This window comes from Magnolia sinica, chromosome 11 (genome assembly GCF_029962835.1).
Source record: "Magnolia sinica isolate HGM2019 chromosome 11, MsV1, whole genome shotgun sequence".
NCBI classification, from domain to species: Eukaryota; Viridiplantae; Streptophyta; class Magnoliopsida; order Magnoliales; family Magnoliaceae; genus Magnolia; species Magnolia sinica.
In genome coordinates this window covers 11,207,521-11,232,574 of record NC_080583.1, presented here as the reverse complement: position 1 = coordinate 11,232,574, position 25,054 = coordinate 11,207,521, and the positions used below count along the sequence as shown (strand labels likewise).

Below are 25,054 nucleotides of genomic sequence, written 5' to 3'. Positions count from 1 at the left end.
TCCATGCACCCCACCTTCTCCACATCATACTCAAACCTCTTCTATCACCTTCTCCATTCCTCCAATGGCCTCTTCTCTACTCTTCTCCGTCACAAGGCGCGACCCCGTGTTAATTTCCCCCGCTAAACCCACACCCCATGAATTCAAACACCTTTCCGACATAGATGATCAGGAAGGCCTCCGTTTCCAGATCCCTGCCATACAGTTCTACCGCAATGATCCTTCAATGGGAGAGCGAGACCCAGCACAGATTATCAGGAATTCTATAGCTGAGGCCCTCGTTTTCTACTACCCATTAGCCGGTAGGCTTAGAGAAGGGCCTGACCGGAAACTGACGGTGGAATGCACCGGTGAAGGTGTAGTGTTCATCGAAGCTGACGCTGATGTCAGCCTCAAGGAGTTCGGAGATGCACTGCAGCCTCCATTCCCATGCTTTGAGGAGCTTCTCTATGACGTACCTGGCACGGGAGAAATCCTCAACTGCCCTTTGATTTTAATTCAGGTGATTAGATCTTTAAAATCCATGCCACCTATCCGTTTTATCATATCATTTTAGAACAGAGATAAAAATTGAAGCGTATCAAAAGAAAGCTCAAGTGGACCACACCAAAGGAAAGAGTGGGGATAGTGCGTCTATGGTTGAAAATTTTCTAAGAGTGGGGGCCATCTTGATGAATTTATTATATATCTTCGTTGTTCACCCATTTTTACGGTTCATTGTAGGTGATGAGTTTAAAAATGAAGCGGATCCAAATTACAAGTGGACCACACTATAGGAAACAGTAAGATTCAATGCCCCACCATTAAAAACTTCTTGTAGGTAACAAAATGATATAGGGTGGGTCCCGAATAATTTCATGGCCAAGATGGACCATAGAAGGCCCGTTCAGAGATGAAGATGATTTAGACCGTTAGAACTTAAAATGGACGTATTTCACAGTCTAGAATGATTTATTAGACATACCATATATGATTTTAGGGTAAGACGAGCTACTTTAGCCGCCTCTCAACCCTGCTATACGGTTGCCCACGCTAAATTTGCGATATTCTATTTTTTACTATTTTTAGTAAGTTTTAGGCCCTATTTATTATATCTAAGGTCTAAAGCTGGAATATGAAATATGAAGCCTGAAATTGAAATATGAATATGAAGTCTACATCTGAAGTTGAAAAACTTGTTTGATAATAGTTGCTGAGGTTTGAAAATTTAGTATTGAATTTGAAACAACTAGTTTGTCAACAAATGTCTAAAGCATCTGAAATCTATTAATTTGACATATTTGCCCATATGTCCTATTTGAGGATGTTTTACATTATGAAGAAATTATCTTTTATTAAATGAAAATTAAATCATTAAGTTAATATCCATTTAATTCAAATAAGCTAAAGTAGTTAATAGAAAATTTAAATATCATTATACAAAAACAGATCAAAAAATAAAAAATAAAAAAAATTAATGATCGCATGTATAAGTATGGCGGTAATTTCTTCCCGCATATTAGACATAATAGTTTATTCAAAGTCTCTAAACACTCCTTTCACTTCAAGCATATTATTCTCTAATACGATATTCATCTCCCAAAAAACATTTTCATTATTGTATTGTTGGAAGATTGGATCAGAATTGGATTCTTCTCAGATGTAGTCGTGTAGTGTCATACATGCAATAACTATGTATCTTTGCTTCTTAAAGACAACTGTCAATAAAAATAAAAATAAAAAAATAAAAATTCTCAAAATTACTCCATTTTGCCATCTCATTTTAAGGCATGGGCCCAAAAATGAAGTAGATCTTAATCTCTGGTTGACCATACCATAAGAAATGGTAACACAATGGTGCTCACCTTGGGTGGATTGTGTGGATTAGGTGCTACCCCACCAGGATGCGGATTTCCGGCTAAAGGTTCCAGTTCTGGGATGCAAGGTGTGGCCCACTATGATGTTTGTGGGAAATCTACCCAGTCTGCTTATTTTGTGAGATCATTTTAGAACCTTCCACTAAAAAATAGGTGGATCAAAAACTCAAGAAGGCCACACAAGAGGAATCAGTTGAAATTCAATTATCACCATTGAAATATTCATTTGGCCACAAAAGTTGTATCATGTTAAGTTTTTTGTGTTTTCACTTCATCCCAATGAGAATTACCTTGTAAACAGTTTGGATGGCCTATAAACATCAAGGTTGAGCCCAGAAAGGTTTCAACGACAATAATTTCTTTCCCCAATATTTCCTCGTGTATCACATTTGAGTTTTGGATCCACCTCATTTATGGTGGAATGTCCTAAAATGAGTTTGCAAAATAGATGGGCAGAGTGAATTTCTCACAAACATCACCGTGAGCCCCAACTTGCATCCCATCATTGGAATTTCCTACAAAAGGCTTTCCCAATAAATTCTCATCCCCCACCAAGACATAGCTAGATATGGAAGGTCATGTTACGGTCTTCATAGGGCCCACCGTGATCTATATCTTTAATCCATTCCATCCATTTATTTTTACAAATCATTATAGATGACCACCCATAAAAGGAGATATATCAAAAGCTTTAGTGTACCACACCACATGAAGTAGTGGGCATTGAACTCTTATCATCTAAAAATTCCTATGGCCCATCATGATGTTTATTTTCCATCCAACCTGTTTATAAGGTCAGCCCATCATGATGTTTATTTTCCATCCAACCTGTTTATAAGGTCACATAGAGCTGTATGAAGGAAAAATAAATAAATATTAGCTTGATCCAAAACTTCTATGGCCCTTAGAAATTTTCAACAATAGCCTTTAAATCTCTATAGCTTGATGTGGTGTGATTCATTGAGCCTCAGATGTATCTCATTGTTGGTATCATGCCTTAAAATGATCTTTCAAAATATATGAACAGTGTGGATAAAATATATAGATCAAAGTAAGCCCTATAGATCCCCTAGATCAAAGTAAGCCCCATAGAGCCCCTGATTGGACCGTTAGGTAGGGTGGATCCTATGTTACTCAGTACACATTTACCGTACTGAGTAAATTCTGTTGGGCTCACGGTGAATGCGTGTGGTTTATCCATGAGCTCGGATTGCATACTGAGTTACGCTCTTATCGTACTGAGTAAACTCAATTGAGTCCGCCTTGAAGGTATGTGGTCTATCTACACCGTCCATCTGTTTTTCTGTCTAATTTAAGGGTTGAGCCCAAAATTGAAGCATATACAAAGATCAAGCGGATCACACCACAAAAACAGTGTGGATAATGATTTCCACCGTTGAAACCTTTCTAGGCCCCACAGTGATGTTTATTTGTCATCCAACCTGTTCATAAGATCATATAGACATGGATGAATGGAAAACACAAATATAATCTTGATGCAAAACTTCTGTGGCCCCCCAAGAATTTTTCAATGGTAGACTTTCAATTCAACTATTTCCTGCGGTGTGGTCCATTTGAACATTATGTATGATTCGTTTTTAGTCTCGAACCCTAAAATTATCTGGTAAAATTGATGGAAGGAGCCGATCAGATACATAAATCATGGTGGACCTTACAGAGTTTACTCAAGTTACTCACTAGGTAATCCACATCCTTTATCCACACCTTACATCTGTTTTTCTAGATCATTTTATGGGTTGAACCCAAAATTGAAGCATATTCAAAGCTCAAGTGGACCATATTACAAGAAACAGGAAATAGTGGGAGTATTAATTTTCACCGTTGAAACCTTCCTACGGCCCACAATGATGTTTATTTGCCATCCAACCTATTCTTAAAATCATCATAGACATGGATAAATGGAAAACACAAATATCGGCATGATCTAAAACTTCTGTGTCTCCAATAAATTTTCAATGTTAGACATTCAATTCATGTTGTTTCCTATGGTGTGTCTCCAATAATTTTTCAATGGTAGACATCCAATATCAGCATGATCTAAAATCATCACGGTTTCTTGTTGTATAATCTACTTGATCTTTGGATATGCTTCAAATTTGGGCTCAACCCCGTAAATTATATAAAAAAACGGATGGATGGACGGTGTGGATGGCGCCTACATACATTCAAGGTGGGCCCAACTGAGTTTGCTTAGTATGGTAAGAGCATACTAGCTCAGTACGTAATCCGATTTGGATAGGGATTGCTAGAGCTGGGCATCGGTTTGAGTCGGATCAGATTGGGTCCAACCCGATCAGATCCGAAATCTGAACGGCTTGACTCGAACTCAATCTGATCCGGGACTGAGTTCGGGTCACCTGACTCGAACAGATTCGAAATTTGAATGGGCTGATCCGAGTCCGAGTCCGACTCGGTGAGAAAACCGAATCGGATCTTCAAACCAAACCCCAATCGGATTAACAGAGCCCTGAAAATGACAAAATAATATTAATAAAATTACTGGAACAGAAACGAAATGGAGGAAAGGATCTTCACCGTAGGTGGCCACGTGGAGGCTGTCACGGATCGCTTGAGCTGAAATAGGGGTTTGGTATGATGAAGATGAAGGTGCGACGATTGGCTGATGATAGATGTCGATGGAAGAATCGGAAGGGTCTGGACATGAATGTCAAGCACTGGGCTGATCCCATGCCTATCCTTGCCAACCATGATTTCTTCATTGCTGCGTTCCTCGCATCCTCTTGAGCCACATCAAAAAGCTGGAGCAAGTTCTCTATGCATCCAAATGATGTAATGATCCGAAGATTACACATGACCTTGACTGCAATCTGGGTGCTCTGGTTCTACGCCTTGATGAAGTTTATAGAAAGGCCTGAGAGTAGAACCATTCGAGTGTAGAAGCATAGGATCGTTAGCGGTTGGACGACGATCATGACTAGAGCGAGCTTCCATGCCACGATGAGGCCCATCGCCATTGCGATTATCACAGCGGATGAGGTTTGCACAAGCAATGAGACCCTATTTGCAACAAGTGATTTCACCATTGAAGCCTCATTGCCGTCTGAAACGTTAGGATCTTCTCAAGCATCCTTAGTCGGATTCTTCTTGTTAGGCGCTCTCCCATGTAGGCAAAATTGTAGTGCTGTGAGAGGTTGACGATGATGGAAAGGATTGAGAGTGAGAAGAAGATTAAGGAATAGCTGCGGATGTGGGACCGCACTTCGCTGTGGCTTGGGAGGAAGTAGGGTGAGAGAGGCGGTTGAGCAGGTTAGGGGAATTAGGGTAAATAATATATATGTATTTATACTACCTGCTCTGGGTCGGGTCGGGTCGGGTCTGGTCGGTCCGGGTCATTTCGGTCCGGATTTTTAGGTCAGATCGGTCCGGATACACCACTATCCAGACCCAACCCAATAAATGATCGGATCTGTCCATCCAGACTCGATCAGGCCCGATCTGGCCGTCGGTTCTATTCAGATCGGTACCGAGTTGGGTCGGGTTGGGTCGGATCCACCAGATCGGGTCCAATATGCCCACCTTTAGGATTGCCTACCTACATGGATGTTGCTATTGAATAGTGTTGTGTGGCCCACCATAATATATGTGTTTTATCCATACCGTCAATCCATTTTTTTCATATCATTTTTGGGAATGATTTAAAAAAAAAGAGTAAGATCCAAATTTCATGTGGATCAAACCATAGGAAATAGTGGTGATTAAATGCCCACTATTAAAAGCTAATTAATGGGACCAAAAAAAAGTTCTGGATGAACCTAAGTATTTTCCCTTTATTCATGTGTGTGACCTAATCAACAAGTTAGATGGTAAATAGACATTACAATGGGCCTAGGAAGTTTTCAATGGTGCGCACTCAATCACCACCATTTTCTTGTGATGCGGTCTACATGAGATTTGGATCTATCTCATTTTTATGCTAGTGCATTAAAATGATAGGGAAAAACATATGAACGATGTGGATAAAACTCATATATTATGATGGGGGCACACAGAGCATTGTTCTCTAGGCTCCTCGTTGCTGGCATTGTGAGAAGGGAAACCACATGGATCCACCGATGCCACGTTCAGGGCTAGAGACCGACGGCCGTGTCAGTGGCTGTTTGGGGCCCACTATGATGTATATATTTTATCCACACTTTTCATCCACTTTTCTATATCATTTTGTGGCATAAGATTTTAAAAAAAAAAAAAAGAAAAAAAAGAAAAAAAAAAGAAGAAGAGGTAGATACAACGCTCAATTGGGCAACACTACAGGAAATAGTGGAAATTAGGCACTTACAGTTGAAAACTTCCTAGGGCACAAAAGACCATAATCAAGTTGATATTTGTGTTTTCCTTTCTTCATCAAGGTATGTGTGACCTTATAAAAAGGTTATATGGGAAATAAATGTCACATTAGACGCTAGGAAGGTTTTAACAATAGTTATTCAATTTCCATTGGTTTCTACAGTGTGGTCTACTTAAGCTTTATATGTGCCTCATTTTTGGGCTCATGCTCTAAAATGATCTAAAAAGGTTGATAAATGGTATGGATCTAACACATAAATCATGGTGGAGCATAAAGAAGTTTTACCCGTTAAAAGTTGGGTTATTTATTATGCAATTCATACCAAAGAGAGAAAAAATCTCCTTAGCAACTTTAAGGAGAGGTGATTTTGAAAGCAATTTTTTTTTTTTTAAAAAAAATATAAGAATTCATGGAGGGCATTCTGTATTCCCCATTAAGCTAGGCCTCTATCGTCGAAAAAATTCAATGGAAAATCATATAACACTTTCCGAATTCTGTGTTAACAAACAACACTTAACATGGAGTGTTTTCTCAACTATATATTAAGTAATAATTTTCAAGGTTAACAAACATGCCCTTACTTTAATTATATATAACTCTTTGTACATCAGGCTTTAGTAGTTGTGTCCAACACAAAAATTGCTTAGAAAAATTAGAGAAACGTCGTGGTTCCACCAAATAGAACACTTACTATTTTTTAGCCAAAAACCATGCGCACCAAGTAGGAATCACGAACGTCTATAAATAGTAAGTTTACTATTTATAGTAAGTCATGATTTATAGGAGTTATAGTTGTAGTATGATTTCGAAACTTCTACCAAAGCTTAGTATCCATATTTAAAGGGTTGTAAATTGGTCTATTTGGATCATCAATCAATTTACGAATTTCTAGAAGTTATTTTTTATTTTCTACTTTTCCTCGTGGATTCGATGCATCTATGTGAGGAGTCCAATGAAGTTCTGTGGATTCGGAACGGTCATCCCTTGAGGAAGACGGTGCTCGACCTCAACATGTCCTCTCTGTGTTACAAAGGTTTCAGGTCAAGCTAATATTTGAATTTTACCTTCATCCATCTAGGTCTGTGTGGCCTTACAAGCATGATGGCAAGTAAACATAATGGTGGGCCCTAGTTGATTTTAATGGTGGGTGCCCAGTCAACATTTTTTCTTAGGGTGTGGCCGATTTGCGAGTTGGGTCCACTTAATTTATGAAATCATGCTCTGAAATGAGCTTGAAAAATGGATGGATAGTGTGGATATACAATACATATATCAATGTGAACCCCGTGGTCAGGGTTGCACTGTGTTTGGTCAGGCTGATGCCGCACCTAATTTGTTTATAAATTGAGAATTGTTGACTACTCAAGGAACCATGTCTTGAGTTCAATAGTTCTATTGGTAGGACCATGGGTCTTTCATCTACACCATTGATAGATGGATGATAGAGTTTATGGCCCATGTGCCGAAAAGCATTCAATCACAAGATCCGATCTATCAGATATATGGTCTTTTCTTTTGTTGCATGTGATCGTTGTTATACATCTACTTGCATATCACTGATTGAACGGATAGGATTGTCCTGTCAATGATTTTTTGGGCATGGGCCATCCATGCATGATTAAATCAATGGCATGGATCACATAACCATGCCGCCGTCAAGGGACCGTATTATGAGGTGGAGGATGGTTATAGGTTGGAGGATGGTATACTTCCACAAGTCGTGGTTTTCCTGTGTGTTAAGCTTATTTCAGGACATGAAACTAAGGCCCCGTTTGTTGAATCTGAAGTCTAAAGACTGAATCTAAAATCTGAAGTAGAAAAAAAAAAAAAAAACTTGTTTGGTAACTATGGCTGAAGTTTGAAAATTAAGTACCGAATTTGAAACAATCTGTTCGTTAACAAACATCTGAAATGTCTAAAATATGTTAATTTGACACATTTGCCCCTATCTATCTCCTGTTTGGAAATGCTTTACATTATAAAGAAATTATTTTTTATTAAATGAAAATAAAATTATTCTATTTAATTTAAATAAACTATAAAGTACTTGATAGAAAATTAAAATATCATTATTCATAAAAACAGATGAAAAATTAATGATTTGCATGTATAAATTTACTTGCAATTTTAATAAATTTACTTGATTAAAATAAATAGAAAATACAAAAAATCAAGAAAATCAAGTCAATCTTCAAAGATAGAGAGACTATAATACCTGTCGAAGAGAAATATTTATAATCTTTTATAAAGAAGCTGAAAAAATAATTGATGATGCAATAGATAAGTGAATGAGAAGCCTGTTGTATTTTATAAAAAAAATAAATGTGAATTGGTACTAAACCAGATGATTTCCCGCCAACTTTGATCTCCTTAAAACCATTCATACAACTCGGAGCTTGATGAGCCCCATATAGGATTCTAATACAGGAACTTCGTGCGAAGAGGAGAGGACGCGGATTTCCTACTAAAGCCTTTCGCAGGGAACTTAGGTGGGACCCATCATAATGTTTGTCAGGAATCCACTCCATCCATCCATTTTGTGAGCTAATTTTAGGAGATTAGACCAAAATTGAATAGGATTTAAGACTCAAGTGGGTCGTACTAAAGGAAAAGGTATTTAGAGAAACTCCTACCATTGAAACCTCCCTGATTCGACAATGATGTTTACATGCCATCCATTCCGTTCATAACATCATTCCTACTGGATTGAATTGAAAACACAAATATTAGCATGATTCAAAACTTCAGTGGCCCCACGAATATTTCAACTGTGGACGTTTAATTATCACGTTTTCGGCCCACTTGAGCATTGGATACGGTTCATCTTTGGCCTCATGTCCTAAAATGAACTCACAAAACGGATGGACAGTGAGGATTTCTCACAAACATCCTAGTGGCCCCACCTGCGTTCCCAGCACAGGAACTTCTCGCAAAAGGCTTTCGCAGGAAATCCGCGTCCAAGACGGAAACGGATTGGCTACTCCCCTAGCCACTAGCCCGGTGGCTAGTGGGCGGTGCTCTGTGGGCCCCTCTATGATGTATGTGTTTCATCCATTCCATTCATCCATTTTTACAGATCATTTTAGTGCTTCACGCCAAAAATTAGAGGGGTATAAATCTCAGGTGGACCACACCAAGATAATAATGATTGGATATGCACCATTAAAATCCTCCTAAGGCCCACTGTATGTTTATTTGACATCCAATCTTTTTATTAGGTCATATAGGCCCAAATGAAGGGAAAAAACAAAGATCAGCTTGATCCAAAACTTTTATGGCCCCCAAAAGGTTTTTAATGGTTGACGCTCATTCAACACTGTTCCTATAATGTGGTCCACTTGAGATTTTGATATAACTAATTTTTTGTCCCATACCATGAAATGATCTGAAAAAATAGATGGATGGCATAGATGAAACCATACATCATGGTAGGGCCCACAGAGCACCGACCACCAACCATTGGCTGGTGGTAGGGGGAGCATCCAATCCGTTCCCGTCCAAGACGAGCGCTGACACTCCTCGAGGTCCGAGTTGTACGAACGGTTCAAAGAGATCAAAGTTACATGGGCCCTACAATAATGTATTTATTATATCCACACCGTTCATCAAATTTTCGAGATAATTTTAGAGTATTATCCAAAAAATGAATCATATCCAAAACTCAAATGGACCACACCAAAAATAGCAGCGAGATAATGATTTTCACTGTTAAAAAATTCACAGGTCCCACTGTAACGTTTATTTTCCATCTAATCTATTCATAAGGTCAAAAATATCTAGATGAAGAGAAAAAACAAATTTCATATTAATCCGAAACTTCTGTGACCTCAAAAGGGTTTTAATGGTAGACGTTCAATCCCCCACTGCTTTTTGCAGTGTGGTCTAGTTTTTCTTTAGATCTGTCTTATTTTTCAGCTCAAGCCTTACGACGAGCTCGAAAAATGGATGGACGGTTTGGATATAACAAATACATCATGATGGGACTCAGGATTGACGGTGTGGATGTAAAGATACATCACGGTGGGCCTGCCCACAGAACTGCCCGTTCGAAGCTAGGGACAGGCGGGGGTAGTACGCAATCTGTGTCCCAACGGTTCAAAGAGAACAAAGTTACATGGGCCACTGTGATGTTTTTTTACCATCCAACCTATTCATTAGGTCATGTAGACATGGATGAAGTGAAAACACAAATATCAGCCTGATCTGAAACTTCTCCAGCTCTTAAGAAGTTTTTAACGATGGACGTTCAATCCCCACCTTGTGGTCCCATTAATCATTGGACCTGCTTCTTTTATTGGCTCACACCTTAAATTATCTGAAAAAGTTGACGGACGATGTGGATCAAACACATAAATCATGGTGGGGCATAAAGAAGTTTCACAGGTTAAAGGTTGATTTTGTATTGCACAAACAATTTAAAAGAAAAAATTGCCATAATAATTTGAAAAGGGGTAGTTTTGGAAGCAAAAATTTTTGTTTAATGAAAAATCACGGAGCGCATTCCGCGTTCACCATTAAGCCAGACTCCTATCACGGAAAGAATTCAGTGAAAAACCACTTAGCGCTTTCTATCTTCTGCGTTAACAACGCATTAACAAACACCACTAAATACGAAAAATTTTTCCAATTCCGCGTTAAGTACAAAAATTAAGCGTTAACAAACACAGCCTAAAAATGGGACAGACCAAGACGGACGCGCATTGCATCCGACCCCGCCTATCTTCAGCTGGGAGTGGGGAACGGCTTCAAGTGGCCACCGTGATGTATGGGTCTTATCCAGACCGTTCATCCATTTTTTTTCTTATCATTTTAAAGAATAATCCCAAAAAATGAGGCCAATCCAAGGCTCAAGTGGACCACACCACAGGAAGCAGCAGTGATAATGATTCTCACCAATGAAACTTTTCTAGGGCCCATTGTGATGTCTATTTGCCATCCAACCTATTTATAAAGTTACACAGACATGGATGAAGAGAAAAATACAAATATCAGCTCCATCTAAAACTTCCGTGGCCCCCAAAAAAATTTCAACGGTAAGAGTTTAATCCCAATTGTGTAGTCCACTTGAGCCTTGAATCTGCCTCATTTTTATTTATATTTTTTGTTTATAACATATAATGATACGAAAAAAAAAAATGAATGGACAATGTAGATAAGACCCATCCAACATGGTGGCCGCTCAAAGCTGTTGCCCGTCTCCTAGTTGGAGAGAGTGGGGTAGGACACAATCCTCGTCCATCCAAGCCTTAAATGGGCCCACTTTTTTTCCTAGTTCCAATAGTAGTCTATTTTTCTCTAATTTTTCCTCTAGTATGATCCACTTGAGTTTTGGAACTATATTATTTTTGTCCCATATTCTAAAATGAGCTCAAAAAACAGATGAAAAAGTCGAATTTCTCACAAATATCAGGGTGGGGCCCACCTAAGTTGCAGTGCAGAAACTATGCACAAAGAAATCTACATCCGTTGCTGCACTAATTATCTAGTGTGGCATTCAAGGCAGTGATATTTTTGTCTCATTTTAGGCAACTTTCCTGTTAGAGAACCATGTAAGGAATATTTCGAAAATATTTTCTTTTTTAACATTGGACCACACTATAGGGTTATTTTGGTCAAATTTTCTAATGTTTATTTATTATTAGAGGTGGGTATATTGAACCCGATCCGGTGGATCCGACCCGACCAGACCCGACTCGGTACCGATCTGAACAAAACCGACGGCCAAATCAGGCCCGATCGAGTTTGGATGGACAGATCCGATCATTTATCGGGTCGGGTCTGGATAGTAGTGTATCTGGACCGATCCAACCCGAAAGTCTGGACCGAAATGACTCGGACCGACCAGACCTGACCCGACCGGGAGTGGGTAGTAGAAATACATATTTTTTTACCCTAATTTCCCTAACCTACTCAGCCGCCTCTCTCGCCCTACTTCCTCCCAAGCCACAGCGAAGTGCGGTCCCACATCCACAGTTATTCCTTAATCTTCTTCTCACTCTCAATCCTTTCCATCATCGTTAACCTCTCACAGCACTACAATTTGCCTACATGGGAGAGTGCCTAACAAGAAGAATCCGACTAAGGATGCTTGAGAAGATCCTAACGTTTCAGACCGCAATGAGGCTTCAATGGTGAAACCACTTGTTGCAGATAGGGTCTCATTGCTTGTGCAAACCTCATCCGCTATGATAATCGCAATGGCGATGGGCCTCATCATGGCATGGAAGCTCGCTCTAGTCATGATCGTCGTCCAACCGCTAACGATCCTATGCTTCTACACTCGAATGGTTCTACTCTCAGCCCTTTCTATAAACTTCATCAAGGCGTAGAGCCAGAGCACCCAGATTGTAGTCGAGGCCGTGTGTAATCATCGGATCGTTACATCATTTGGATGCACAGAGAACTTGCTCCAGCTTTTTGATGAGGCTCAAGAGGATGCGAGGAATGCATCAATGAACAAATCATGGTTGGCAGGGATAGGCATGGGATCAGCCCAGTGCCTAACTTTCATGTCTAGACCCTTCCGATTCTTCCATCGACACCTATCATCAGCCAATCGTCGCACCTTCATCTTCATCATACCAAACCCCTGTTTCAGCTCAAGCGATCCGTGACAGCCTCCATGTGGCCACCTACGGTGAAGATCCTTTCCCTCATTTTGTTTCTGTTCCAGTGATTTTATTAATATTATTTTGTCATTTTCAGGGCTCTGTTAATTCAATTAGGGTTTGGTTTGAAGATCCGATTCGGTTTTCTCACCAAGTCAGACTCGGACTTGGATCAACCCATTCAAATTTCGAATCTGTCCGAGTCAGGTGACTCGGACTCGGTCCCGGATCGGATCAAGTTCAAGTCAAGCTGTTGAGATTTCGGATCTGATCGGGTTGGACCCAATCTGATCTGACTCGGACCGATGACCAACTCTATTTATTATCCAAACTGTAAATAAAGTCACTCAAACTTAGATGAAGGGAGAACACAAAACTCAACTTAATTCAAAACTTCTGTGGTCTAGATAAGTTTTTAATGGTGGGCGTTCAATCACCCCTGTTCGTGGAAAGTGTGGTCCGCTTGAGTTTTGGATTTGCTTCATTCTTCGGTTCAGGCTCCTAAACGAGGGGACAAAACAGATAGATAGAGTAGATATAAAATACATACATCACGTTGGACCCTACAGTGCCCAACACATCAACACATCACGTTGGGCCCCACTCATGACCGGTTGCTCTCTGATTGCAACCAACATTCAAGGAAGCCCAGATCTCATGCTCCTCATGTGCTGCCTAGAGAGCTCGGCCTATCCTTTCCTGACCTTCCAAAAAAGCTCAATGGGCCTTACCAGGATGAATGTATTTTATCCACGCCATCCATCCATTTTCTTAGCTCATATTAGGACATGTGCATAAAAATAAAAATAACTCAGGTAGACCAAACTACAAGAAGTAGTGGTGATTCAACATCCACCATTAAAAACTTCTTGGCCACTGCAAAAGTTTTGTACATTGCTGATACATGTGTTTTCCCTTCATCCATATCTCTGTGATCTTATCAATTGATTGGATGGAAAATAATCATGACAGTAGGCACTAGGAAGTTTCTAACCGTGGGTGAATCTGCCTAATTTTTCGGATCATGAAAAAATAACCAGAAGGCATGGACAAAACACATCCATTATGGTGGGGCCAACAAAGCTTGTCCAACATGTAGTATCACATGGGCCAATATGAAAGTAAAGCCTGATGCTTAACAGATCTCGTTGAAATTATATCAGTTAAAATGCTCGATATACAGTAAGGAATTCAACATATCACCGAATAATCACCAATTTGGGTTGAAATTTTAGGCAGATGTATGCCAGCCAGGTTGAAAATATGAATCCAATGATGACTTTCTTTGCCAAAAGAACACCCATGGTGCCAACTATCACACTTCGAAATTTGGTTTCCGACTTCCTGACCCGAATCTGAATTCATGAGCTGTGAGTTAGACTTTAAAGAAAATATATGTCACAAGCCATGTTATTTTCATGATTTTCAAGGCAATCAAAGTAACTAAAAGGGGTCCAAAAACATATCATTAAATAACATCAACAAATCAAATCCTTGAATATTTAATTACATTTATATTAAAAATAATTAATAATAACATACATTGAATTTTAATTAATTTCTAAACAAATAAGGAAAAAAGGCTTCAATCTTACCCAACTGATTCTTCATATACAAACCCAACAAAATAATATATACGGGTGTGAGTGCGATGGCTCGTAGGGTCATATCCTTCCCAAAATTGAAAATTCTATAATAATATTAATATAACTCAACAACATAAACAAGACTAATAGCAAGTATTGAATCAAAATTTTATATGACAATAATAACAATTCATAATATAAAAAAAAATAATCTAAGACAATCATCCAAGATAACCCATGTGTGTTGATCCTTTTAGGGAATGACCCTTTGCAAAGCACCGGTGTTGATCCTTTTAGGGAATGACCCTCGGCAGAGCATTAGTTAATAAACTTTTAAGGCAAATACCCAGGGCAGAGCACCTATGTATGCATATCATTTAGGGAATCATCTAGGGCAGAGTACCTGTGCCGATCCTTTCGGGAATGACCCTGGGCAAAGCACCTGTACCATGCCGATCCTTTCGGAAATGACCCCAAACAGAGTACCCGTAACAAAATAATATAATGGACCTTTTAAGACAGAGCACCCGTTAAATAAAAACTATAATGATCATTCGAGGCAAAGCACCCATAATTTAAATCTATTCTTCAACATATAACAACAAAATGAATTCATTCTTCAACACATAATAACTTAAATAATGTAAGATTAATAAATTCAATATATAACCCATAATGATAATTCAATAAAAATCCAAAATGCGTAATCATTAATCAAATGAATTAAATTTAAAACATGTAACAATTAATTAAATAAATCTAAAACCTGATACAAAGAGTTAAATAAATCTAAAACATGTAACAATTAATCAAATAAACAAAATCCGTAAGTTAACGTAACGGTATAGTGTAGGCAGGGTTTTCAACTGGGAAGATCTCCTACCTGATTTATTGTTTTAGATTTGATATGATGTTTGGTTTAATCACCACTAGAGTTACAATGTGAACAGATAATCCCTTAAAGATTCATTTTGACGTTTCGACAACGATAATAATGTATCGCTCGGTTGATTCATGACCCAAATAGATTGGCTTTCCTACAATTGACAACAAGATAATCTGATGGTGCTTAATGCATTGAATATATGAACATATACATGGAGGTAGTTTGCACGCTGGCTCACTAAGTTGACTCAGTGAGTTGTTATGCAATAGAGGAGCTAATGCAATAGTGCAATGGAGGAATTGTATGTTGAAGTGGTGTAAAAGAGAAGTGGATCAATAGTGGGGAGATCACTAACCTGAGGGTCTTATGTGGGATGCTTTCTAAAGTGGTTCGGGATCAACCCAAGATCAGCAACATGATAATGAAAATGTCAAACAGGCTTGCTGGAACGCTAGCTGCTATAGTTGAACTCTCTTTCTCCCTTTATTCTTTGATGTTAGGTTTCTCTATGGCAATGACTTGTTGTACTTCGGGTCCGACAGTGAAGATTTCATTAATAACAATTAGGATTAGAAGAAAATCCAAGGTTTCTAGAACCTGTCTGGAAGGATTTGAGGATTGGTTGGGTTTTCAAGTCGAGAAAACATATTAGAGAATGAGAGTTGATTGCGGAAGGCATGCAAAAGTTCACGGAATTTAGTTGTAAAACGGAAGCTAGGTGGGATCCACCATGACGTGTAGTGAGAAATTTATATCGTTCATTTAGTTTGCAAGATTGATCAAAGGTAAGGTCGAGAAATAAGATAGATCAGAAGATCAAGTGGGTTGCATAAGCAGATCAAATGTAAGAGACAATAATGGCTACGATTTCTACAAGCTCTGGTCTGGATGAATGGTTCAGATTGGCAGGCTAATCCAATTTGGATGGTGGGTTGGAGGGTTTAGATAGGTCTAGCATCCTTTGTTGCCGACGAAGAAGACGAAGAGGAGAGAGAAAGTTGGGGCAGGGCCTATTAACATGGTGACGTGCATACACATTTCACGCAGTTCTTTTTTCTTCTTTTTTTTTTTTTCAAAAACTCAGGTGAGCCCCACATAGATGTTGTGACAAATCTAATCCGTCTGCCAATCTTGTTCATCCATATTAGGGCATGGGCCAAAAAATGAGGCTAATCTAAAACTCAGGTGGACCACACCATGAGAAATAGTGGGGGTTCAGAATACCTACCGTAAAAAAAAGAAGGGCTGTTACACCAGCACTACAACTAACACTGCAAGTACCTCTTCCGTAAGAATACGCCTCTTTTAGTACATGAAGTGCAGAATCTTCTGCCACCTGTTGGGTTTCGGCAACCAGAACGAGGCGTTAGGAACGTTGTTCCTGAATAAGGAAACTATGGTATACCTGGGGGGTAACCATTCCTTTAGAATCCATCGTATCATGGAAGACAAAACTAGGTAGGCTTTGAATCACCTCTGATGGTTGAATCATTCCATTTGAATTGTGACCATATTATTCAAATGGTTAAGGAACTAACAAACCAAGTTCTTGACCATATTATTACCTCGGCCAAACATAAGCTCTATTTAGAATGGATTGATTGACAGCATCCATTGTCAAGGCCGACTTTACTGTTTTTTAATTAGGACGGTTGAGTTCGACCAAGATGGTCGATTTTGTTGTCTCTCGATCAAGATTGCTGAGTTTGACAAGACAATCGAATTTGCCATTTCTCAATCAAGATGGCCAAATTTGTCATTTTTCGACCAAGATAGTCATGTTTGACCAAAATGGCCGAATTTCCCATTTTTCGACTAAGATGGCCGAATTTGCTATTTTTTTTTAATCATGATGGTCGAGCTCAGCCAAGTCGATCGACTTTGATGTTTTCCGATCAATATGACCGAGTTCAACCAATATGACCAAAATTGATATTTTTACATGACCAAATAGTCACATTTATTGCACCAAATAATGAATCACATCATATTCACCTTTTACCAAAGGCGAGGGAGGTAACATTGTACCATATTTTTAACCATTCTTGGGAAAGCCAATTGAAAAGGACACAAGTTATAGCAAGGGGAAGACAATATGTTAAAGATCAAGGATAATTAGAGTGCTTTTTACGGAATCAAAGCTGACAAGATGATAAGACTGAGAGAAATTGATAGGTATTCAAAAGCAAACCAAGTGGGTAAGAGGCATCTGAGAGGTGCGACTGAGAGGTGTCCTAAAGCAGATCGAGTGGCTGACAGGTGTTCAACAGCAGATTGAGCAGCCGGGAGAAGCCAGGAAATGGAATGCGGCCGAGAAGCTCAATCGAGCGGTCGAAATGGAAAGATGCGGAGAGTGGTCAAGTGGAGTGCAGGCGATCGATCGAAAAAATAGATGCGACCAATGTGTGGTTGAAGGGTGAGTGGCGAACGAGAGAAACTGACCTTGGTCGAGCGGAACATGATTACAAAAGAAAAATATAACAATGGAAGGACCTAGAGAGAAGCTTTTCAACTACTGTAATTATTGCAGTAATGGAAGAAAGATCTAGAAGAATAAGTTACAACAAAATTTTATAAATAACAGAGGAAATCAACAGAGCCCAACCAATCCAATGCAACAACCAATCAAACCAAATCTATCAATTTAAATTTTATCTCAACTTATCTTAGGAGTAGTGATAATCCAGTAGTAATAATTCTTAGCTATAATCTTTTATTATAATCCAAATCTACGCTCATATGTTGGATTTGTTATTTCTCCTATATCACATAGTTTTTTTAAGAGACATATTTTTGTATTTGCTCCTAGTAACCGATTGCGAGTTTTTTCTTTTGCTTGATTGCATGTGTATTTTGAAAGTCTTTTTTATGGAAGGTACAAAGTAACCTATTTTTAGAGGAAGAACCCCACAATCTGATTATCATATGATCATTATCAAATTCTGCGAGTGACTGAGTAAGTGACTGATTTTCTCATAATCATGTTTTTGCTTATTCAAACGTTTAGGGTCAAAGTTAATTGGTTTGGATCGAACTGTTATATCAATTTTGGCATGCCTGCACACGCTAAACTTGGCACGCTTGATAAAAATAAAACTATAGTGTCAACTGGAAGATATTTCTATCATCGATCTCACATCTTACCTTACCTTTATTTAGGAAGTGAAGTGTCACACACCACTAGCTTCCCTGGTGTGTTAGCATTACCAAGTTTTGTACGCCCCTCCATGATATATGTGTCATCTCCAAACCGTTCATCTACTTAGAGAGATCATTTTAGGGTTTGAGATTTTATATATATATATATATATATATATATAACCGTGCTAGATCCAAAGCTCAAATGGACCACACCATAGAAAGCAATGGGGATTGAACATCTACCATTGAAAACTTCTAAGGCCACAGAAGTTTTGGATCAATATGATATTTATTGTCCCTTCATCCAGGTATGTGTGACCTTAAGAACAGGTTGGATGGCAAATAAACATCATGGTGGGCCTTATGAAGGTTTCAGTGGTGGAAATGGTTGGCCCCGCTGCTTTTTTGTGGTGCAGTCCATCGAAGCTTTGGATCTACCTCATTTTTGGCTTCATGGCCTAAAATAATCTTACAAAATGAATAAACAGTTTGGATATAACATATACCCACGGAACCTAGTGACATCAACACACACCTTGGAGGTAGGTGGTGTGTGGCATACCACGCGATCCACTTCCCTTCATGGATTCTCAATTACTATGATTGCGGGCTGGTCACGCACCACTGACCTTTATGGTGTATTGATGTCACCAAGTTATATGGCCCCACCATGATGTGTGTGGCATACCACACAATGCACTTCCTCTCAATTATTTATAAGATTCCTCAATATTGGAAGTTTGTGAGAAATCGACCTTATTCATCAATTTTGTCACCTCATTTTAAGACGAGTTAAAAAATAATATTCATCTCAAACTCAAGTGGGCCATATGACAGGAAATGGTGTGAATAGGACGCCACCATTGAGGCCACAAAAGTTTTGGATCGGGTTACTATTTTTGTACTTAGTTTATTTAAGTGGGACGTATGACTTCCTCCTGGGTTTTCTATCTACCTTATTTTTTGTCTCATGTTTTAAAATGGGGTGGCAAAATGAACGAACATAAGCAATTTCTCTTAAACACTATAGTGGTCCCCACATAGCTTCCAACTGCCAGAAGTTGTCATAGGCTACTGCTCATGTGTCATAACACATGTGCATGGTCTTGATTTTCATCAGCTAGGTCCTAGGACAAATGTGTTGGGATTTGGTCTGCGGAATCACACAGATATGGATTTAGGATAGCAATTCAAGGGCACCAAGCAATCATAAGAGAACACAAAGATTTAACGTGGAAAACCCTTTCGGGAAAAAACCACGACACAAAGCAACAAATCTTCATTATGAAAATAGAAATTACAAAGAGAGATGACTTACCTGATTCGAACAACCTAGAATCTCACCCTTGCTACACCCTTTGAAACCCTATAACCCCTTATAGAAACCCTTAGAATACCTTTAGAAACCCTTATCATACCTTAGAATGCCCCTCGGGACACCTATTTATAGATGGGGGAACCCCACTTACGCACCTCCCTAGAAACCGCCTCAAATTTACGCAGTCCGTGCACAAACCGCGCACTATCTGTGTAACCCTCGACTAGTCGAATGAGGGTTTTAACCAGTCGAAGGGACCTTCGACTAGTCGAGGCAATCCCTCGACTGGTCGAGGACCTCGGATAGCAAGATTTAAGACATTATTTTTAACAACAATCTTCACCGTGTCTTCAATCTTCAACCGTGTAGCTTTTCGACATCTTCTCTTATCTCTGCATCACATCATAGCTTCTCGTGCATACTCCATCATTCTTTTATGTCATCGCCAAGTCCAGAGAAGTTGCACAAAACTTGAACTTCTCTATAGGAATGACCTTGGTGAGCATGTCTATCGGATCTAAATCTACGTGCCCAACACCTTTGCTCCTGTCTTCTCAAAAAATAAGACGTAGTCTTCTGTACCATCTACCACCACTCAATATTGCTTGCCGGGGTATTTGCTCACAACATCGATAGCCTGTGAAATAACCGGTCTAATATAGACCACAACATGCACTACCAACCGCATTTGAATAAGGCCCATGAGACATATCCTGCTTTTCTTCATCTGCTTTAGGACATGTCCGGAGGAAAACTTGAAGTGAGCTGCAAAGGGAACACTCACCGGCTGCTTGGTCTATCACATACATATTCAAGGTATTCTACTTGTGATTACTAAAACCTGCTCCTCTTCCAGTCTATATGAATATCACCATGGAGAACCTTCTTTGCAGCTCTTTGATCCTTCATCTTGAATGTCCCACTTATCCGAGTCTTTAGTACATTAATTTCAAACAAATCATGATTGGTGATCTACATGTCATCAACATACAATACCTGACTCACAATGAATGAATCAAATTTTATACCACTGCCTAGGCGATAGGTCGTGCAACAACGTCCTGCAAACAATTTTCTCAGCCCCTATAACTTCGAACAGCTTAGGTTGCTTCATGAAGAACCTCTCCCAATTTCCCATGTAGAAGCGTAGTCTCTTCATCCATCCTTTCAGCTCAAGATCGCATTGGGCAACCAGCGCCAATACGAATCTAAAAGACACATGCTATACCGCCGATGCGAATATCTCTAAGAAGTCGATCCCTTCTCTCTGAGCATAACCCTTCGCTACCAACCTCACTTTATATACATGTTGTATCCTTATGAAGATTCACCTCCATCCAACCACTTCCCGGCCCACTGGAAGCTCCATTAGCTCCCATGGGTCGATCTGGCACAACAAATCCATCACATCGTTCATAGCCACCTTCTAGTTCTCAGTACCAGGCTCACCTAGAGCCATCTGAATAAAAGACGGATCCCCCTCGCCTGTAACAAGAGTATATGCAATATTGGAGTCGTCCATGTACCTCGCCGATATCCTTCGATTATGTTGTGTGATTCTTCTCATAGGTAGTTACTTCACCTACTTTGTATCTCTGTCTGCACGTTACATCCTTCCTGCCCTGCCCGCTCATGTGGCTATGCCCAGCATGCCACACGTGCAAAGGTGGAATCTGCTATAGCCACTGCAGCTCCACCTTTTGAAGTGATCCCGATCAACTTGTAAAAATTACCGAGTCGTTGTGCTTTCATGACTACCCGTGCCCCCTTAGATACTTTAGAGCATCATCAATACATGTGTACTTGCAACCCATTGCCTCAAGTACACCAAGAGAAATCAGATTCTTTTTCAAATCAGGAACGTGTCTGACATCAGTCAAGGTACGCTCTACCCCATCAAACATCTTAATGCGCACCGTACCAACAACCACAACATTACAAGCAATCATTGCCTATAAACACCTGTCCACCATCACACTCTCTGTAGCTGACGAACCAACTCTGATGAGAAGTCATGTAAAAGGATGTCCTTGTGTCTAGAATCCACTTGCCCCTACGATCATCTATGGCCGTCTGATCGTAGACACAAACAATACATCACCATCACATCCACTTGATCCATTTGACGTGGCAACATTGGCCTACCTGTATGAAGCCTCAAATTCTTCTCTCTTAAATTTAGGATTTGTACAATCCTTTTTCATGTGTCCTTCCATCCCACAGTTCCAGCGCTTTACCTTTCCTTTGTCCTTGCCTTTGGATTTAGATCTAGAACTTGAAGTTCCTATATCTTGTTCAGAATTTCTGTCCCTCGTAAACAGTGTATCAGAAGATATCCCCATGTCGTCGTTTAACTTTCTCATAGCATTCCCTTGAAGGGCTGAGAAAACGGTGTCGACATTCAAAGTTTTATTTGTGGTACACATTGTATCCTTGAATGACTCATACAATGCTGGAAGAGAATTCAGCAACATACATGTTTATTCCTCATCTTTCATCACTTTCTCCATATCTAGCAATTTGCAAACCAATTTATTAAAGTTGCTGATATGAGCCTCCAGATCTCCACCCTCTGCCATTTTGAAGTTATACCACTGACGCTTCAAGTGTAGGCGATTTTCAAAGGATTTTTTCGCATAAACATCTTTTAACTTCACTCATAACTTAGCCGCAGTTTTCTCTAACAGTATGGAGAACCTCATCTGTGAGATATAAACAAGATTGAAGATAAGACCTTCTTATCAAGAGTATTTCAATCATCATTAGTCATAGTAGACTTTCGCTCCTCAAGAGCATCATCTTTACCTTGCTTGATTAAGGAACTGATCAACTTGATCTTCTATAACTCAAAGTTATTTTCCCATGAGTACTTCTCAATTTCACACCTAGTGCTTACCATTATTGTTTATCCCTTAGATTCAGTTCTGTGCCCCAATTATTGCTCTGATAGCACTTGTTGAGATTTGGTCTGCGGAATCACACAAATATGGATCTAAGGTAGCAATCCAAAAGCATCAAGTAAACACAAAAGAACACAAAGATTTAACGTGAAAAACCCTTTCGGGAAAAAACTACGGTACAAAGCGACAAATCTTCACTATAAAAATATAATTACAAAGAGAGAGCAACCTCAAATCTCACCCTTGCTACACCCTTTGAAACCCTAGAACCCATTCTAGAAACCCTTAGAATACCTTTAGACAGTCTTAGCTTACCTTAGAATAGCCCTAGGAACTCATATTTATAGATATGGAAACCTCACTTATGCACCTCCTTAAAAATCGCATCAAATTTACGTGGTCCGCACACATATCGCGCACCATCTGCGTAACCTTCGACTAGTCGAAGGAGGGCTTCAACTAGTCGAAGGGATCTTCAGCTAGTTGAGGCAGTCCCTCAACTGGCCGAGGACCTTAGACAACAAGATCTGGGCTGTTCATCCATTTTTTTTAAGGCCCGAGCCTAAGAAAGAGGCAGATCTAAGGCTCAAGTGGGCCACATCACAGTAAGTAGCGGTGATTATAACACCGTAGTTGAAACACATGCATCACAGTAGGCTCCACAAAGCCCTGCCAAGATCGAGTCAACACCGGAAGGCGTAGGAGATGCGGAAACAGATTGCACACATACATCGGGGTGGGCCCCACAGAGCCCTTTACAGGACAGATTCCGTGTCCAAAAGTACCCTGTAAAAAATAATAGCTATTGAAGTTTCTAATTCAAAATATCTAATGTTGTTACTCATGGCTGCTAACCTGGTGAAACACGTGCAGGTAACTCGTCTCACGTGTGGGGGTTTCATCTTCGCCATTCGAATCAACCACACCGTCAGCGACGGGATTGGGATCGTCCAATTCATGTCCGCAGTGGGCGAGCTCGCACGTGGGGCGCGGGCCCCGTCCATTCTGCCTGTGTGGCAGAGGGAGTTGCTCAACGCACGTGACCCACCCCGTGTGACGCACGTGCACCGGGAGTACGATCAAGTGCCTGACACAAAAAATACCACAATACCCCTCTCTAACATGGTCCACCATTCCTTTTTCTTCGGCCCCACCGAGATATCTGCCCTCAGGAAGCACGTGCCACACCACCTCCGCAGGTGCTCCACGTTCGAGCTCCTGTCTGCGTGTCTCTGGCGCTGCCGCACGATCGCCGTTGGACCCGACCCAGATGAGGACGTGAGGATCATCTGCGTCGTTGATGCACGTACCAAGTTCAAGCCGCCCCTTCCGGCAGGCTACTACGGGAACGGCATCGCATTGGCGATGGCTATCTCGCCGGCCGGGAAGTTGTGTCAGAGTCCGTTGGGATATGCACTGGAACTAGTGAAAAAGGCGAAATCTGACGTCACACAAGAGTATATGCAGTCTGTAGCAGATCTGATGGTGATAAAGGGTCGGCCCCACCCCCACTTCACAGGAGTACGGACTTACGCCGTGTCGGATGTGACACGTGCTAGGTTTGGGGAGATTGATTTTGGGTGGGGAAAGCCTGTTTATGGAGGGCCAGCGAAGGCGGGTGTGGGGGCCATTCCTGGGGTTTCTAGCTTTTTTATACCGTTTAGGAATGGAAAAGGGGAGGATGGACTCGTGGTGCCAATTTGCTTGCCAGGGCCGGATATGGAGAGATTTGCGGTCGAGATTGAAAGCATGATCCAGGAGACCATGCTCGATGGGAGCTCCAAGCTTTAGAAGATTTAAGGAAAGATAAATCTAACGGTCGGCACAAAACAACATGCTGCTATTGGTCTAGTACTACATATCTAATAAGCTATGTTCTTATATATATATATATATATATATATATATATATATATATATATATATATGTTGGTACCTATGATTCAACGGCTACGGTGGACGTTGGATGAGCTATTTCTGGCCTTACCATGTGGTGGGACGCACCACTTTAGTAATACCAACTTACCAATGATCTTAAACAAGAGCTTTCGTACTTTGAAAGAATTTGATGGATGATACACATGTACTAAGAGATTGTGGAATAAAAGTCATTCCAATTTTAATGGTTTAAATTGTGGGTCCCTATTTTATTACATTAGGGTTCAAAAATTACTTCTCCATTTTAATTGTTATTTTCACCGCGGTCCAAAACTCTATTGAGCCATGCAAGGGAGATGCAAATCAAGGGAAGAAACAGTTTTTTTTTTTTTTTTTTTGCCAGGACTCACTAAAGTTTTGGATAAGGGTAAAGGTCAGCCTTGGGAGTTTTATGGGGTGTTGCGTCACATGGACTATTTAGATTTTGGGCTTATATTGGGTGTGATGAGTTGTCAAAAAATTCTCATGAGAACTCATGAGAACTGTGGGCTGCA

The 25,054-nt window shown here is 40.0% G+C and overlaps 1 protein-coding gene across 1 annotated transcript; it reads left to right on the top strand.

Moving 5' to 3' along the window:
- Positions 1-24,517, top strand: LOC131218806 (benzyl alcohol O-benzoyltransferase-like). Its single transcript, XM_058213624.1, has 2 exons — positions 1-502; positions 23,496-24,517. Exons 1-2 carry the CDS (start codon positions 65-67, stop codon positions 24,411-24,413), a joined length of 1,356 nt encoding a protein of 451 aa, XP_058069607.1. The 5' UTR covers positions 1-64; the 3' UTR covers positions 24,414-24,517.
- The last annotated feature ends 537 nt before the right edge of the window (positions 24,518-25,054 follow it).

What these genes read in the sequence shown, in the direction of transcription:
- LOC131218806 (XM_058213624.1), top strand. Translation starts at nt 65, where the DNA reads ATGGCCTCTTCTCTACTCTTCTCCGTCACAAGGCGCGACCCCGTGTTA. An exon ending in GCCCTTTGATTTTAATTCAG is followed by an intron (nt 503 to 23,495) that starts GTGATTAGATCT and finishes AAACACGTGCAG; the next exon opens with GTAACTCGTCTCACGTGTGG.